General features: G+C 37.3%; 5 protein-coding genes across 5 annotated transcripts; 1 reads left to right on the forward strand and 4 right to left on the reverse strand.

The window, feature by feature from the left end:
- Positions 1-1,814: 1,814 nt before the first annotated feature.
- LOC134751708 (uncharacterized) lies at positions 1,815-4,944 on the reverse strand. Its single transcript, XM_063687153.1, has 4 exons — positions 4,930-4,944; positions 3,404-3,654; positions 2,695-2,953; positions 1,815-1,946 (listed from the first exon to the last, which is right to left on the reverse strand). The coding sequence occupies exons 1-4, from the start codon at positions 4,942-4,944 to the stop codon at positions 1,815-1,817; spliced, it is 657 nt and encodes a 218-aa protein (XP_063543223.1).
- A 3,264-nt stretch (positions 4,945-8,208) lies between these two features.
- LOC134751896 (UPF0488 protein CG14286) lies at positions 8,209-10,211 on the reverse strand. Its single transcript, XM_063687446.1, has 3 exons — positions 9,853-10,211; positions 9,617-9,751; positions 8,209-9,224 (listed from the first exon to the last, which is right to left on the reverse strand). Exons 1-3 carry the CDS (start codon positions 10,040-10,042, stop codon positions 8,920-8,922), a joined length of 630 nt encoding a protein of 209 aa, XP_063543516.1. The 5' UTR covers positions 10,043-10,211; the 3' UTR covers positions 8,209-8,919.
- A 102-nt stretch (positions 10,212-10,313) lies between these two features.
- LOC134751905 (mitochondrial import inner membrane translocase subunit Tim10) lies at positions 10,314-14,036 on the forward strand. Its single transcript, XM_063687457.1, has 4 exons — positions 10,314-10,455; positions 10,953-11,107; positions 11,607-11,766; positions 12,647-14,036. Exons 3-4 carry the CDS (start codon positions 11,625-11,627, stop codon positions 12,793-12,795), a joined length of 291 nt encoding a protein of 96 aa, XP_063543527.1. The 5' UTR covers positions 10,314-10,455; positions 10,953-11,107; positions 11,607-11,624; the 3' UTR covers positions 12,796-14,036.
- On the reverse strand, positions 14,037-15,562 carry LOC134751887 (GPI mannosyltransferase 1). Its single transcript, XM_063687433.1, has one exon. The coding sequence runs from the start codon at positions 15,560-15,562 to the stop codon at positions 14,285-14,287; it is 1,278 nt and encodes a 425-aa protein (XP_063543503.1). The 3' UTR covers positions 14,037-14,284.
- A 1-nt stretch (position 15,563) lies between these two features.
- On the reverse strand, positions 15,564-15,916 carry LOC134751906 (uncharacterized). Its single transcript, XM_063687459.1, has one exon. It carries the CDS (start codon positions 15,762-15,764, stop codon positions 15,564-15,566), a length of 201 nt encoding a protein of 66 aa, XP_063543529.1. The 5' UTR covers positions 15,765-15,916.
- Positions 15,917-17,720: the final 1,804 nt, after the last annotated feature.

Here is a 17,720-nt window from a genome sequence, read left to right on the forward strand (position 1 = left end):
GTAAAACTTTTGCTATGCAAATAACGAAGTTATTTAAACCAATATTTGTGCCATTCTCAACCAAAAGGGTACTTATTGTCGCTTGTCAATAAGGTGCTATTTCCATAAAGATTGAATTTGAAATCAACCTTTACTACCACCGACAATGTGGTACCTTTTAGTTGAAAACGTCACATTTATAAATTATAATTTAATTACATGGGTTCATAATATTAGAATATGCCCGGCCGCAGCATGGACGCACGCGACCGACGGGGTGGCAAGCGGCCAAGCCAGCAAATCAAGGCCATTTATATACTTTGCCCTCGACCAAAATGGTGACTACTTTGATTAGCCGTTCGCCGCGCCGTTCCGCCGATTGCGTGTGGACTGATGTGGTCAGACGCGGGCCGCGGCCTTAGTGTGTTGTCAATGCAAATAGAGTTAGACCAAGAAAAGTCGCAGTTCACAGTGCAAGTATTGTTTTAAACCTCAAACTTCTATGAAATTATGACGTATAAATGACACTTGCACTGCGGTGCTATCAAAATCGTTGCAGACTTCTCTTGGTCTAACTCTAACGGCGTAGTATGCTAATAACGGACTTAACGGAGTAAGTTAACCCAATGTCAAATCGAATGAGGTTATGGGTTCCGTTCCATATTTCCATATAATCAAAGATATATATAACTCCGTAATAGATGGATACAGTCTAAGGAAAAAACGTAACCACAGTAAATTCACTGCCATCTATCGACACACTTTAAAACTAAAAATAAAGATATATAAAATACGATAAAATGTATTTAAATATGGATAAATGTTTTTTTTTATTTGCATTATATAATTATTTTTATTATTTTGACTCATGTTCTCTCACTGATATGCGTTAAAATTGTTAAATAACAAACGAAACCGTCAACGCCATCTATACGACAGTAGACGAAAGCTAGTAGCGCCCTCTGATCGAGAGTCAAATTTTCTTGATTTTCGAGGCACGTTTTTTCCTTAGACTGTATCCATTCCATCTATTACGGAGTTATATATATCTTTGATATGAATATCGAACCCATATGAAGGTATAAGACACCATAATGTTTATTTTATTTTTGATTGAGTTTTTTTTTGTTAACATGGCTGTACCCATTTTGAACAAGACGGAGCTTATCATCACATTTATTTTACCCCTTTAACCTCATTCGATTTGACATTGGGTTAACTTACTCTGTTATTTGGGGCATTTTCTTTGAAAAGGGACCTTATTGTCGATAGCGCTTACGACGCACAGCGTCGCGCGGCATTGTATTTATATCGGAGCATTGTTTATAATGGCGTAAGCGCCATCGACAATAGTCCCTTTTTATAGGAAATACCACATTTGCAATTACTACTGCGTTATTTGCATTGACAACACACTAAGGCCGCGTCTGACCACACGCAACCGGCGGAGCGGCGAACGGCAAATTAAAGTAGTCAAATTTTAGTTGAGCGCAAAGCGCAATGTATAACATATAATTAAATGGCCTTGATTTGCCGACTTGGCCGCTCGCGCGGCCTAAAAGTTTATTGGGATTTTTCGGACATATTCTAATATTATGGACCCATGTAATTAAATTATAAATATTGGTTTAACTCCGTTATTTAATTGCATATATTAGCAAAAGTTTTACTATTTATTGGCGCATTTTTAATCTTCCTCGCACATCTCAAATCCTCCTGAAAACTATCCGAATTTGGTACTGCCATACCGACGGGCAAATTTAATTGTTCCAAATATTTAGCGTAATGTCCTCCCCAGGTGGCTATCCCTATAAGTTTTTTAGTTTTCTCTTCCATTACAACGTGTCCTTCTCCAGCGAGCCGTTTGCTACATTTGCGCCTGTCATACCCCTGCATAAGATTGCATGTATGGAAACATGGCACGAAATAGTGATTACTAAAATATCTTGATTTCTCTTGTAAAATGTCTGTATTGAACAAATGTTGGCATAAAAAGGGGCTCATGTAGATATTTGCTTGATACAAAGTCCCAGGCCCAGGTTGAGTTTTTTTCTGAAAATTTTGAGGTCTTTGTTAAATTTATTATTAAATACTGACACTATACTTACCTAAAACGGGAATAGGTACCATGATTAGGTAATGCTAGTTTATAAATGAGAAAAAGTTTCAATTTAACCAATGGAATAAAAAAAGAGTTATTTGTTTTACAAGGGGGCAAAGTTGTCGTTTAACCTCTAGTGCTAATATTGATTCCCGAGCAAGCGAAAGATTGCAAAACTGAACCACGAGCGTAGCGAGTGGTTCGAAAAATGTAATCTTGAGCGTTGCTATGGTTTCAATTTCAAGGCTCGTGGGGTTTAACAAATTTTGCCACCCAGCCAGTGAAACACAAAAATTTTCACCACACCAACGCAAGGAAAATATTAACTCTAAAATATCAAACAAAATCAAAGCAAATTGATTCAAAATGAATGTTATTAAATATTTATCATTCAAAATCATCATTTAAAAGTCAATTCTACCAGCCAACATAAGGAAATAACAACTAAAAATTTGCATTTGATTAGTTTGCCCCACATGTGGATTAAATGCAACTTTCTCATCCGTTTTTGAACAATCAAGAGAGCCTTTACCAGTTGGTGTGGTGAAAAATTATAAATCGGTCCGGGCGTAGGCACCTTAAAATAAAAATAACTTCCTAACAAACTTACTTACTTTATTGACAAATCCTACCGCAGTACCCTTGATCTCACCCATCTTACTGAGCCAGAAGTAATTCTTATCTGTCCTCGTGAACTTCTTATTGTCCTGTTTGTCAAACACTTTAACTGTCTTCCATTTGTGGTTAGTTTTCTTGACGACGATGAAGCCTATGTCGTCAAACATCTGTTTCGTCGGTTTCGAGGGCACTACGAAGGCTATGGGACGAAGTCTGGCGCCTTGGTTGATCACAGTTGTTAAAGACAATTTTGCCCTAGAAACAATGTTTTATTATTCCCTTAAGAGGAGTCTAAAAACTAACCGAGTTTTAAAGACTCTGCTGAATATTTTAGCGATAACATAAGACACATGGAACGATAAACGATAGACCGGATGGTGATGGAACACACGACGCGCACACAATAGCCACCACTGTAAGTGCCAATTTAAACATATCTTGCTTTGTATAAATGAACTTTTTAGCTTTAACTAGTTTTTAAGACAGTGCTACGCCCTTGCAGGGTGACCGTGTACCAAATCTGTATGTAACACCTTTTATAACCATGGTTTTTTGCATGAAATAAATGAAATTAATAACTAATCGAGGGTGAACGGTAAATGACTCAACCCGCTAACCCAATAGAAATCGGCATGTAATAAAATTACAGCTATGTCAAGCGATCAAACTTCAGTCAATATTTAAATTTTCAGATACTGCACTTACTGGTAAATACAGCGAGCGGCAGTAACAAATATCCTGTCTTCTATACAAGCCGCCGTGCACAGGTAAGGATAATCCTTGTCCGTGGAATGCACAACGCGAGCTATCCACGGATACTTCTTCTCTTCAGTCTTATCTGCATTGTTTTGTTCACTTCTTAATAGACTGAAAACTGAGAAAAATTCGTGAAATGCAAGTGTAGGTATAGTATGAATATTATGAATTATCTCAGATGATTGTTTCGGGCTCGTGCCCTAATCTGTTAAACACATGCTTTTTCCCCTCACTAGCTCGGAAAGCCGTCTTTTATCCTTTAAAACAAGCGGGGAAAAAGGCATTTTATCCACTAGTGGGGAAAGTAATTTGACCTTGGATGGAGCGTGTTTAAGTAGCTTTTGACAGATAACAAAACGTAAAACGCTCATAATAATGGTACGTTCGGTATTAATTATCATAAATAAATGGTTTGAGAATTAAATAAAAAATACCAAATTTAGCTTTATTTAATGATTTTAAGTCATAAACCTTAAATTCCATAAGAAATATTTGTTTTTTTAAATGATGTTGAATGTAATTCTGAACGCACAAGTTGAGTCGATGCAATTTCAAAACGCTTCGTCAGAAATGTCAACATTGTCAACAAAAATTTTCTCACCGACTCCGACACGTAAAAATACACAACTTCCAGATTTTTCTGTTATAATATCGTATTATCGTAAAAAATGAGTGATTCCAGTGATGAAGATGATCTAACGCCTATGGATGTTGCACTTTCCTCGCTATAGTGAGGGCAAAAGTTTTGTATTACACACGGGTGCAAATGTATTTTACTTCTCGTGTGTTGAAACACTCGCGGGTAAAATACAACTTTGCACCCTTGTATAACAAATAACTAATGTTTAACAGATTGGGCCCGAGCCCCGAGCCCGAAAAAATCATCTGAGATAATTCATACTATATATATAGGCTACGGAGACTGCTTAACATCAGGCGGGCCGTATGCTTGTTTGCCACCGAGTATTAAAAAACTATACGCTCTTAGATCTGAGTTAACGTGTAGCGGGAAGATTGACGTTAATGTAAACGTTCTGGCGCTGGTCGCCACGCTGCCCGCCCCGCCAAACGCTCCGCTCGTCACTCAGGCCGTACCTACACAGCTATGTTTTAATTTAATATGTCTATCCAGCTACCGATCGCAAACAACAAAATCCGAATATAGGTGGCAGGGGCGTAGCTAGAGGAAATGGCGCCCGGGGCAGGCACCAAATTTGCGCCCCCCCCAAACCTCATCTGTGAAAATTTCAATTGTCTAGCTATCACGGTTCATGAGATACAGCCTGGTGACAGACAGACGGACAGCGGAGTCTTAGTAATAGGGTCCCGTTTTTACCCTTTGGGTACGGAACCCTAAAAACTATAAAATTAAGCCAAAGTTGGTTATTGCCAAAAAAATATTTTTTGTACCTACTTTTGCATACAAAATGAAAGTTCCTAAAATTGTTTCTTTGAAAATCGCAATAAAAACAAACCGGATGTGTAATCATTTTTTCTTCAGATTCTTACGTAATAACATTAAACAGGGGCTGGGGGTTGGCCTATTCTTATTTTGTCTTACATAGGTGAGGGAGGGGGTTAAAATCTGGCAAAAATCGTCTTCTACATAGTATAAAACAAAGTCGTTTCCTGCTGTCTGTCTGTCCCTATGTATGCTTAGATCTTTAAAACTACGCAACGGATTTTGATGGAATTCAAGAGGAAGGTTTATATAGTTGGTATTATGAGTACCAAAGATAGATATAACTCCGTAATGACGAGTCCTTATAGTTTTTTGGTTTAGTACTCATGAGTACTTATAGTTTTTTTTTTGACAGATTTTGACCCCCTCCCTCCCCTATCTACTCTACTCATCCTTTTATTTTGGGTGCTAGTTGCTAGTACTAGTGTAAAACAAAGATAGCATGATTGTCTCTGTCTATATTTTAAATGAGACACTCTTGACTCCTTTGACCATAGCCTTTGACAAACTATATGTATAATATAATACAATACTAATTACTTGTAATTACTAAGACTCCGCTGTCCGTCTGTCTGTCGCCAGGCTGTATCTCATGAACCGTGATAGCTAGACAGTTGAAATTTTCACAGATGATGTATTTCTGTTGCCGCTATAACAACAAATACAACAAAGTACGGAACCCTCGGTGCGCGAGTCCGACTCGCACTTGGCCGGTTTATTATAAATGAATGGCGACATAGACAAGATACATTTCTATCTCATTTGAAAAAACAAAAGATCTAAGTACGCGTGTTAAGGGGATTTCACATTGCAAATCATTAAAATTAAAATTGAAAACAAAAATAAGTAGTATACCTATGTCGGGCTCCTGTTGAATGGGAAAGCGGTCTTAACACTTTCAGAGCCAAGCGCCCCATTTCCAATACATAATGATAATGAACAAGTGTCTTTGGCAGTAAATGTGTTAAGATGAGAAGGGTTACATAAGAAACAGAAACTTACCAGTTTTACTCAAGGAAGGTTTTTTTGGCAAGTTAGTCGGAACAACTTTTACTTGTCCAGGAGTAGTCTTCTTAGTCCTTTTAATTTTTCTAGTTGGTTTTTTAGTTGGGTTTTTAGTTTTTTGTCTTAACCATACCGAAGGAGAGTGATAGTCCGGATATTCGATCTGGCTCTCTCGTGATAATATAGCGTTACGATCCGGAGATCCGGAATCATCGAAATACGAAGATATGCACGGTAATAGTAATAATACAAAAATCAAATAAGCGTCCATTTTAACTGCAAATGCTGGAAATGAAATTGGATCGAAAATAACATAAAATCTAGCTATAGCGTAAGAATTGCGACACAAAATCAATCCTACTAATATTATGATGCATTCACGTTACATGCAGATTCTCACGCCGCTCCCTTCCCTCCCTGTCACACTTACACACTAACGTACGTACGTAACGTACGTACGTACGTACTTACGTACTAATTTACAAGTGCGACAGAGGCAACACGTCGAACGCGGTTTGCGGTAGGCCCGCAGGACATCGCTATACGTGCATAGCGCTGTCTCACTCACACACAGGAGCGGTGTTCAGATCCGCAAGTGGTGACCAGAATCGTAAAATTTATGAAACTTACTGTGAAACATGAAGGAACACGTGACGAAAAATTGCAATAGTTTTAACACTCAACAGTTTCAACACCAATCCATCCACATACTATCCATCGATACTAATCCATACTAATATTATAAATGCGAAAGTCTGTCTGTCTGTGTGTTCCCTCTTCACGCTTAAACCGCTGAATCGATTTAGATGAAATTTGGCATAGAGATAGGTTGAGTCCCTGAGAAGAACATAGGATAGTTTTTATCCCGAAAATCATTCCTTTAAGAAAGTAAAAAGCGGGGTGGAATTGAGATAATTAACGAAGTGCCTGCTAATTTGTGTGCATAATATGCTCAAATTTAGATTGCTATGAGAATTTTTCCAGGCGCTATTCTTACTCTAGCTGCGGTTACTAAGTCCACGCAGACGAAGTCGCGGGCAAAAGCTAGTCATATTATAAATGCGAAAGTGTGTCTGTCTGTCTGTTACCTCTTCACGCTTAAACAGCTGAACGGATTTAGTTGAAATTTGGCATAGAGATAGTTTGAGTCCCGGGGAAGGACATAGGATAGTTTTTATGTCGGAAATCATCCCTAAAGAGGATGAAAAGGGGGGTGGACATTTAAAAATTAATGAATTGCCTGTTAATTGGTAAGCAATTAAGCATATTAGGCTTAAAATTATTGCCATTAGATTTTGTCCAGGCGCTATACTGCTGGAACTAATTCCACGCAGACGAAGCTAATAGCTATTAGTTTGGTATAAAGATAGTTTGAGTCCCGGGGAAGGACATAGGGTATAGTTTTTAGGGTTCCGTACGCAATGGGTAAAAACGGGACCCTATTACTAAGACTCCACTGTTCGTCTGTCTGTCTGCCACCAGGCTGTATCTTATGAATCGTGACAGCTAGACAGTTGAAATTTTCACAGATGATGTAGGTATTTCTGTTGCCGCTATAACAACAAATACTAAAAAGTACGGAACCCTCGGTGCGCGAGTCCGACTCGCACTTGGTCGTTTTATTTATTACTAGCTTTTGCCCGCGACTTCGTCTGCGCGGACTTAGTAACAGCAGCTAAAGTAAGTATAGCGCCTGGAAAAATTCTCAAAGCAATCTAAATTTGAGCATATTATGCACACAAATTAGCAAGCACTTCGTTTATTATCTCAATTCCACCCCGCTTTTTACTTTCTTAAGGGATGATTTTTGGGATAAAAACTATCCTATGTCCTTCTCAGGGACTCAACCTATCTCTGTGCCAAATTTCATCTAAATCGGTTCAGCGGTTTAAGCGTGAAGAGGGAACACACAGACAGACAGACTTTCGCATTTATAATACAAATGTATTAGTATGGATTAACTTTTCTTCAAGCATCCATGTTATTAAAAAAAATAACATTTTTAATCAATTTTTTTTGGGTCTTACGTATAACTTTAGTAAAACATGTTATACATAAATAAATTGAACTTAATTATAGTCGGTTTTTATGACTGATTTGGTTGTTCGTTCGTATAATTGTAATTCGTAAAAACGAATAAAAACCGACTATTTTTTATCACTTTTAAGGCAGTTTACTAAAACACTAATCGACTTATAATTATTGATTAATAAAGCACTCTATATGTACTATTCATTTTTATTTCATTTTGTAATTTACAGAGTAATAATATATTTTTACTTCAGGCTGCATACCAATATTGGTCTTTAGGCCGAACTAGGCTTAAGTAATGGAAATTAGACAGTTAAATCCGTAACAAACTACCGCACCGCACCGCGACCTAGGTGCGGTGCGGCGCACGTATCGATAGTGTGTAAGGTCGTCGCCGTACGTGCGTTAAGGAAGCAGCTATAAGTTAGAGCGAGATAGAGATATTTTGACCGCACTTAGGTCGCGGTGCGGTGCGGTAGTATGTTACGGCTTTTACTGTCTAATTTCCATTACTTAAGCCTAGTTCGTACTATGTTAGTAATGAGTCATGACCAAAAATCGTTCGCACTACAAACAAGCGAGTTACAAGTGAGTAGAAAATGAAACGCTGGTTCGGAGTGTTCGGACTACGTTAATTTAGTCAAGTGGCGAGTATTTTAGTTACTAAACGTGTCTGAACATCAAAAATGTTGTCGAGTAGATTAGTAAGTGATGGGGGGAGGTTCACTCGCCGGAAAAAATAGAATAAAATGGATCCACTTGACTAAATCACTGACTAATCTACTCGCCTAAATTTTTGGTGTTCGGACACGTAATACTCGCCACGCGACTAAATTACTAAGGTAGTCTGAACTAGGCTTTACATTTTAACTTCTTCATACATGTCTTTTTAGTGTGACAATTCAGCAAGCCAGATTGAAAGCCTCCAATTTGCCAAATTCAAACACATTTACTGATTGTCTTAATGTTAGGAATTATTTACATTAAAATTAAATTTAAATTCAGAATCAGAGAATGTAAATTTGAATTTCTTGTTTTCTTGTGAATTAGTGTCATTTTTCATAGTGGTATCATTGTTTTTATTATCTATGGCTGCTGTATCTCCCTCTTCTAAAGTGTTGCCATCTATTGTGTTGCCAGCATCAACTTGTTCTGGGGCTAAATTAAATTTGAACCTAAATGATGAGTCTCCAGTTGTCAAAAATGCTGATTTTCTGAGGAATGTTGCTTTTGGCTGGGCCGGTGTGTCTGTTATCTTGATTTTACTTGACACTGAAATTGATAATTTATTTTTAATGAATAAGGGTCTTTTTATGGGGAAAACAAGGGACTTCAAAATAAAATATGTGAATAAAATTGTTGTCAAAATGATAATTATTTTGATGACTTCAAAGTTTTATAATTTCATTCCATATAGGTAGATATATATATTTTCCGTTATATTATTTATTACTATTTTAATAAGTATTTACTATAAATAGATTAATATATTTATAACTATTTGTTTTATCAGAATATATCATTTGTAAGAAATTGCCATTATAAGAACATTTTTTAACCATCAACTTCAGGATTTTGTAAGAAGGTTCTCAATTTGTCGGGATCTTTGTTTGACATCCCCAAATAAATATTACACAGGAACTATGAAACAATATTTTGCTTACTTTTAGCCAGTTTCTTTTCTTCAGCCGCCATTTTCGCCCTGTAGTCACCGAAATGCGTCCTCATGAGCTGCCTCTTCCGTATAATGGGTTTGCTGTTGTTTTTTAACACATTTACCACCTTCCATGCCTCGGTCACTGAAAAAGGTTATCAAATTGTTGATATTTTTAACTTCAGCGAATAACAGGTTATTTATAATTTAACCGTAGCTAAGAAATTACTGTCTTTAAATACTTACATTGCTTTTCATTTCCTTTGTTTTCAGCTAATGTCTTCTCCAACTGTTGGATACACCAACACAACTCCAACTGGAATTGTCTTAAAGATTCTTCAGGATCTGCTCCTGCAGAGCTCTCGTTATCTACGTTCACCGACTTCTGAATAGAAGTAGGCTTCTTTTTCGCATGTAGCTTCGTAGGTTTCGGCATTATAAATATATTTAATTCAGTTATTTATTCACAAGATAACCTCACGTTTTGTTTTGAGCTGTGTATTTTTTTAATAATTTTGACATTGACGTCTAGAGATTTACGAAACGGTTAAAAAAGAAAGTATTTAAATCTTGGTAAATACTCGCACTTGGGAGTATTATAACTAGTATTTTTGGAGACGCTCGTTTGTGGGGTAAATCGTAAAGCGCACAGTGGCGCCATTCATGTGTGACATAACGTGATAGAATTTAGAACTAAAACATAACCTCAAAGGGCTAAAAGGAGTTTTGTCATATAATTTTCCATGAGATTTGTAGTATGCCGCTACCAAAATATGGAAAAATATTAATTTCGTGGTAATTACTTCAATATTAAAAATTGTACAGTGTTGATTTATAAAGCCTACTGCGGTGAGACCCGTTGATTTCATATTTTTTTAGCTTTTCTAAATTGTTCTATTTTCAAAGATTTGTATCAAGTAGGAACTATTTCGGTAATCTGTTTCTTAAAATATGAACATTTTAACGGGTTTACAGAGATTTATGTAAGATAATTAAGCATCCCAAATCAGTATAAAGGATGTAACGCACAATAAAGTTATTTCTTTGCTAATTTTCCATCGCTGGTTAGAAAAACGACTAGTTCTCATTGGATATATTTATCGGCTTAAAACTCCTGTGTATGTACATTCTCTTTAGCTCCATATACCCTAACTTTTTCTGCACGAATCTCCTGTTTTCTCACTATCTCAATATGTAATGGCAACAATTTACGTTACCCCTTGAAGGGCTGCTTCGCTCGGCAATTGCCTTTTAAACATAATATTATAGGGGTAATATCCCAAAGGTAAAAACGAACTAAGTTTATGTCATGTGTGTGTATTATTAATAATTTATAAACATTCCAGGGCTGGTATAACTGTAGCGAGTCTGTCCCTGTTCGTGTTGTCGCGGAACACTATCAATGCGAGCCGTCTGGAGAACATGAGAGCGCGGGAACGCATGCGCAGAGCCAACGAAGGAGAGTACCCTGATACCTACAGAAGACTTTGAATTTTATTTTGTAAGTTAATTTTTACAATAATTTTTTGAACATATTTTTTGTAAACTGTAATAGATGTCATATATTAAAGAAAAAGTGACAAAGCCCTCCAGCGGTGAAGGCCGGATTCTTCTCTTTCTTAATATATTCTTTTGATTGTTTTCTTTAATATATGACATCTATTACAGATTATAATTTATATATAGTAGTGTGACTACTTATAAAACACAAATCAAAATATTTAATAAAATAATTTCATTTGTTCCCAAAGTTGAGTTTATTTTTTTGTGGTAACAAGCTCTTTGTAGTAACTACTATGTTAGCAACACCTATAGTTATTACTATCATCTGGCTGATATGACCAAATAACAACAAGAAAAATTGCGGATTTTTCTTGTTGAGTTTTTATTATCTGCTTATTCATATTAGCCGTTATTTCTGTGTCTCATGCACCCTAAATAACTTACAAATAACAAGCACTGCAGGATAAATGAATGATTAATTATTAAGTCTGTTCCAGTTTTAAACTACTAAAACCATGGCGGTGCCCCAGCTGGACCCAGCGAAGCTGCAGCTCGTTCAAGAGTTGGAGATTGAGATGATGTCGGACATGTACAACCGCCTCGTCAACGCTTGCCACCGGAAGTGCATACCTGTGAAGTACCACGAGCCTGAACTAGGTCAATCTATTATGTGAATTTAACCTTTTGAACGACAAATGGCGAAGGAATATGCCATGCCCCGGACGCCAGGCGATCGCGACTATTTAAGCGAAATTGAACTTTACGGAATCCCGCGTAAGTCTCTATTGCATTGGCGAAGCTGTCCGCTGTTGGCGTCCTTGGCAAGACTTTCCGATGATGGCCACAGCCGACTGCGGCGGTCAATAGGTTAAACCATAACAAATCATACTGAAATTAAAATTAATCTGACAAAGTTTTGTTTAGCGGGTGTAATTTCGTTGCACTTTTATTAACTGTCACCATGCGCTCAGTGCCCTAATGGCCCAGCATTTGGACTTACATAGTTGTTGGTTTTTCTCTACTTGCGTTGTTTGCTTGGTTGAGGCTTTGTTGATTGCGCAGTTTCCAAGATATATTATTATTATTATTCAGTAAGCAGGCAGGCACTTCTGACAACTGATATAGCCTGTATCCAGTTATCATTAGATGGTAGATGTAGAGGTATGCTTGTCTAACTTGTGTGGTATATAATTTTCTTTTTATGGCGTTTAGTCCAACTTTCATGTCTACCGTTCTCCAATTCTCCCTCAATTGCTCAAAGGTTAACTGGAAGAGATCCCTGAAAGATCCTGTCTGATCCTGTTTTATGTTAATTTTTGTACAGTAGTGTTTTACTACTAGGTACTACTTACTATAAATGAAAAATGGAAAAAGCGGACCTTCAAATCCCCTCCCCCCGGCTCAAGGGCCACGGTCGGGGACTTTTGATATGTTCACCTCCTAATAACTAGTCCAAAGTTACGAAGTCAAACATTGTGTTCCAAGCATTTCCCTCTATAACTTTTTTTGTGGAAATAAATTATTAATTTTTCTCCAGGGAAAGGCGAGTCCGTGTGCCTGGACCGCTGCGTGGCCAAGTACCTGGACGTGCACGAGCGCATCGGCAAGAAGCTCTCCAGCATGTCGCAGGGAGACGCTGATGCTGCGCAGGACCTCACCAAGATCAACCTCCAGGAGAAGAAGTAGGGTGTAGACAGGAAAGTGATGCGTTTTATCTCAGTTTTGAGTTTTTTTTTCTTTGTTCATTTATTCATAAAACAATTTTATATTGTGTTTGAATTTATAAATTACTTAAATAGTTGTCCCCGTGTTTTTTTTTCAGATTAGAAATTTTATAACCTCAAAAGTATTGAACTTTTTTCCTCCAAAATTAAATCTGAGTAACTATTTACTGAATTATTGTGTCATTTACATATGATTGTAACGCAATATAAGATATCATAGGATACCTTTTGTAATCTAATACTTTTAAGGTTAGCTAACTTTGCGGTTTCACTCACGTATTTTTAGTCACTCGCGCGACTAAAAACCGCAAAGTTAGCTAAGTTAGTATGTCTCGCATGCTCACGATAGTTTAAATTTGACTTTTGAGGTTAGAAAAATTCTAATCATTGAAAAACCGGGTATAAAAGTACCTAAGGGCCCATTAAGACTGTGCGAGAACTCCATGAATATAGGATCTACTGGATAAAACATGGGCGGTAGGGAGGATTGAGCAGAGACAGCGCTATTATTAACTAAACTCGCATGCGAGTTCGCGCGCCATTTAAATGAATCCTAAAGATTTTTACGCGCGTCACACAATAAATAAGATGGGTTCTCTAGGGTGAACCCTGAATATTATGAGATAAAAATATTGTCACTTTTTTATGTGCCCTTAGACCTGTTGGGTAAAGCGATGAATCGTTGGTGAAATAAATTTTTGTTATTACAAACACAAGTACTAAACTACTAAAAGTAGATGAACTTTTAGACGCCTATATATGTAAAAAAATAACCATACGATTGACATATTTAAATAAAATAAAAAATTAAGTTGGTTTAGAAAGCTCCTGAGTGATTTGCAAATGTTGTTGAAATAATAAAAATCATGTTAAATCACTGGAATTTTCTACCTCAATGTAACTACATAATGCAAAATTTTATTTTATAACGATTCGTTGCTAATAAGTAATAACAATTCGATATAGAAATCTGCAAATTAAAAACTATTTTAGAATTAATTATAATTACCAAATCGTCGAATAAAGTGATTTTCATTTGCAGATTTCATAAGTTTAAAATCTATTGTGCACGTGAATTTCGGCTACTATACACAAATTAATAAGATATAATTTGCCAATGCATTTTTATTAGTGAAGGTGGTTTGTTAGATTTATTAATTTAGTGACTGTTAGTAATGTTGTTGGAAAATAAAATTAAACCAATCATTTTTGGGCATTTATTTGTAAATCCATTACATGTGATTACATGTATATCTACAACTTCATTCTATACTAAAACAATTGTATTGCACTCTCTAAACTACATTTAAAAAACGAAGGACTAAAAATATATGTGCATTTTATTTTATGTCTTACAACACCAAAGACACCTAAAGTTGTTATAGACAAAATCGATTATAGTTGTCTTAGTGATCTTTATGCTTATCAGGATAGGGTTTATGTTAGCTTTTTTATTTAATTTTTTCGACCGAAGCCAGAAATTCCCCAAAAGCATAACCAGGTGAATAGCTCTTAACAAGTTGTCCCAGAACGTAAATATTTGCACAGAAAAACACAATACCCTTCAACCAAATCAGTATAAAAACCTGTCTACATTTAAACTCAAGTAAATACGCGTAAAACAACCAAGCTGCTTGGGAAAATACCCAAACAACAGTTAAAAATAACGCATTGGCCGGTTTCAGCCTAAAATTGTGCACAACCAGAGGCAGCAAAGATAAGAACCAAATGAAGTATTGTGACGTCATAACACTGTTATAGGCGACCAGAACGACCGCCTGGAAAAATAAAGCAAAAGGCAGAGTTTTCGGATTAGTACCAAAAGCTAAACTACCCACAAATAATATTATACCTTCGAATACTTGAGCAAGCAGTTTTACAACATCAAAAGTGAGCTGATCCATTGTTAAATACGAATAGTAGAAAAGCACAGAGAAATTATGACGAGTATCTTTTCTGAACATATGGTAAATGTAAGTTTCGAATAAAAATTCATAGCCATACAACTTGTACATATAGTAAGTTAGAAGAAAAAGAGTACCTACACAACTCGTTACCAAAGTCATTTGCTTCAGATTAGGCAAAAGAGAAATAATCCCATCTTTGATACTAGTATTTCTGTTAATTTTATATTCGCCTAAAGACAAATACATGGGGAAACTGAACGCCAACGGGTATAGGCGTAGATGTATCGAAATACCCAACAAAATCCCGGATAGAGCATACTTCCAGTTAGATTTTACTATGTCAGTTTGTAAGAAAAGAATTGATAGTATAATGAAGAAACATGGTACTGAATCAGCGTTGCCTCTAGTAGAAATACCAATACTTAGAGGATTGTAAAGCCAAAACAGAGCGCAATAAACCGGTATATTCTTCGTATTTTTCTTAGACCCTAACTGATATTCCACCAAATATTTAACTGCAACAGTAACCAAGATGTCAAAGACAGAAAAGAGTAATTTCCCACAATTTTTGCCCCATCGTATATTAGGGACTAGGAAATAAGCTATCAAAGGGCTATATCTGTATGTATGACGTTTGTATGGAGAATGCCCCTTCACAACATGTCTAGCCGCGTCAGTAAACACTTTATAGTCGACATCCGTGTATGGAACATCGTATAACTTGTCATGAAAATCTCCATACACAATCAAAGCAACTCTGATGATGATGCCTATGAAAAGATGGCATGTAAAAGGCAAGTCAAGAAAATCCTTAAGCCTCATCTTAGATCCTTGTTTTCAAATCTTTGGCAGCGGATTGCAAACAGGCTTTAAACTCTTGAAACTCTTTAGCGCAACTGTCTTTTTTCACCTGATCGTCTAACTGTAAAACACAGCGGGCATATAAGGCGCTTTGCTTACTGCACTTCGCAAAAATTAGAGGATATTTTGCGAGTCTTTCCCTTGCTTTAGACACTGCTTCCATGCTACCCAGATCTACAGCCTTTTTAAAGTAGTAGGCGGTTCAGAAAAATCTTCCGGATCCCGCGGTCGAAGGAACAGGTCGTATAAGGGCTTGGAAAAGAAGATGCCCAGTCCTAACAAAGAGAAGGTAACTTGAAAAGTCTTGGGGTACCTGTACACCCAACTCCTTTTTCCGAGAGGCTTGCTTCGCTGGCGTCTCTCTCTGTCCATTACTTATCTGTGGATAAATAAATAAGCATTAATAAAGCAGCAGTCATTACGAAAGTGGGTGTCGCGTTAAATTTCCTAATGTCTTCAGAGACGGTAAAAAGTAGATAATATTTCGTTTTAGCCATTTGAAAGCCATGCCTATCATGCGGCGCGTCTTCATGAACCTAGTCGGGATGCACGAATGTTGATATTGGGGTGTAGCCGCGCGCGTCAGTTGACGTCTTTGGCGGTCAAAGGGTTCAACCTCATATTAGGCTCTAATACGTAACACCACGTAACACTTACACCTACTCGTAGTCTGGTTGAATATGAACCTGTGTTGCCAACTGTCTATCTACTTACTGCTGCTACTGCTGGGCCTGTCAGTGACAGGGGCGAACTCTCCCGGCTTCAGGTCGTAGCAGTCCGGAACACACCAGAGACAGGCTTCTACGTGACGCGGCTGTCGCATTGATTATACTTACTTCTGACAGTCCTGATTGGGCCTGTCAGTGACAGGAAACTCTCGGCTTCAGGTCGTATCCGGAACACACCAGAGACATTAGCTAGTACGTAGACACTTCTGACAGTTTTGATTGGGCCTGTCGGTGACAGGGGCGAACACTCGGCTTCAGGTAGTTCAGGTCGTAGCCGAAACACACCAGAGACACAGGCTTGTACGTGAGGCGGTGGCCATATTGATTACTACACTATCTACACCATAGTCATAATAGTATGTACAAGTAGTTATAGACGCGCCATCGAGAGACCGGGGGTAAGAGAAAGAATATTCATATACAATTTGGGCAGCATAGGATTTATTCTCTTTCACTCTTATAAATTTCGGTATTTCGCCACCTAGGAACCTATGATGCCACCCGGTCGGTCGGTGATAAGGACAAAGCATGGCACTATTTTGTCTTTCCTTTTATAGGAATCGCAATAAGACTATCTTTCTCTTTTAAAGAGTGTCAGGCCCTTGGTCTACGTCCTACACTTACTTTTCTCACAGTTCTGACCGGGCCTGTCAGTGACAGGTGCGAACTCTCTCGGCTCCAGGTCGTATCCGGAACACACCAGAGACACAGGCTTGTGTTTAAGGCAGCACTGGCGCATAGCCTCGAACACGGCGTCGCAGCGAACCTCTTGGAAGTTGTTAGCTGGAAATACAAAATGTTTAACATAAGGGTGTCAGAAAAATTTAACTCTATAACTTTAAAATAAAGTTCAAAATCAGTTAGGAAATATATTGGGCTAACTATCAAGATGGCGCTCGCACCGGAAGTCCAGATAACAGTGTGGGATCAAAATAAGGTCAGAAGGTGTGTATTGACATCTGCATCTGCCAAGGACAGATGAAAGTAATACCAATCCCGTACTAAGTACGTGTACCTACATCATTAATTAATAATATGCTTTTCTTAAATAATATTAACTTAAATACGCATGCTGCGCGGCTTTGAGAAACCAGAGAGAAGTAAATTATTTTTCCCCTCACTAGCTCGGAAAGCCGCCTTTTATCCTTTAAAACAAGCGGGGAAAAACGCATTTTATCCACTAGTGGGGAAAGTAATTTGACCTTGGATGGAGCGTGTTTAAGTAGCTTTTGACAGATAACAAAACGTAAAACGCTCATAATAATGGTTCGTTCGATATTAATTATCATTAAATAAATGGTTTGAGAATTTAATAAACAATACCAAATTTTGCTTTATTTCATGATTTTAAGTCATAAACCTTAAATTCCATAAGAAACATTTGCTTTTTT

This window comes from Cydia strobilella, chromosome 23, assembly GCF_947568885.1.
Source record: "Cydia strobilella chromosome 23, ilCydStro3.1, whole genome shotgun sequence".
NCBI lineage: Eukaryota > Metazoa > Arthropoda > Insecta > Lepidoptera > Tortricidae > Cydia > Cydia strobilella.

Bases quoted from the DNA above. Each gene is read 5' to 3' on its own strand.
- LOC134751906 (XM_063687459.1), bottom strand. From the start codon at position 15,764: ATGGAAGCAGTGTCTAAAGCAAGGGAAAGACTCGCAAAATATCCTCTA.
- LOC134751896 (XM_063687446.1), bottom strand. From the start codon at position 10,042: ATGCCGAAACCTACGAAGCTACATGCGAAAAAGAAGCCTACTTCTATT. The intron at 9,752-9,852 runs GTAAGTATTTAA...AACCTTTTTCAG, and splicing joins CAAAGGAAATGAAAAGCAAT to TGACCGAGGCATGGAAGGTG. The intron at 9,225-9,616 runs GTAAGCAAAATA...TATCAATTTCAG, and splicing joins AGAAAAGAAACTGGCTAAAA to TGTCAAGTAAAATCAAGATA.
- LOC134751708 (XM_063687153.1), bottom strand. The intron at 2,954-3,403 runs GTAAGTGCAGTA...CATTGTTTCTAG, and splicing joins GCCGCTCGCTGTATTTACCA to GGCAAAATTGTCTTTAACAA. The intron at 1,947-2,694 runs GTAAGTAAGTTT...TGTTCAATACAG, and splicing joins CGGTAGGATTTGTCAATAAA to ACATTTTACAAGAGAAATCA.
- LOC134751887 (XM_063687433.1), bottom strand. From the start codon at position 15,562: ATGAGGCTTAAGGATTTTCTTGACTTGCCTTTTACATGCCATCTTTTC.
- LOC134751905 (XM_063687457.1), top strand. From the start codon at position 11,625: ATGGCGGTGCCCCAGCTGGACCCAGCGAAGCTGCAGCTCGTTCAAGAG. The intron at 11,767-12,646 runs GTCAATCTATTA...ATTTTTCTCCAG, and splicing joins GTACCACGAGCCTGAACTAG to GGAAAGGCGAGTCCGTGTGC.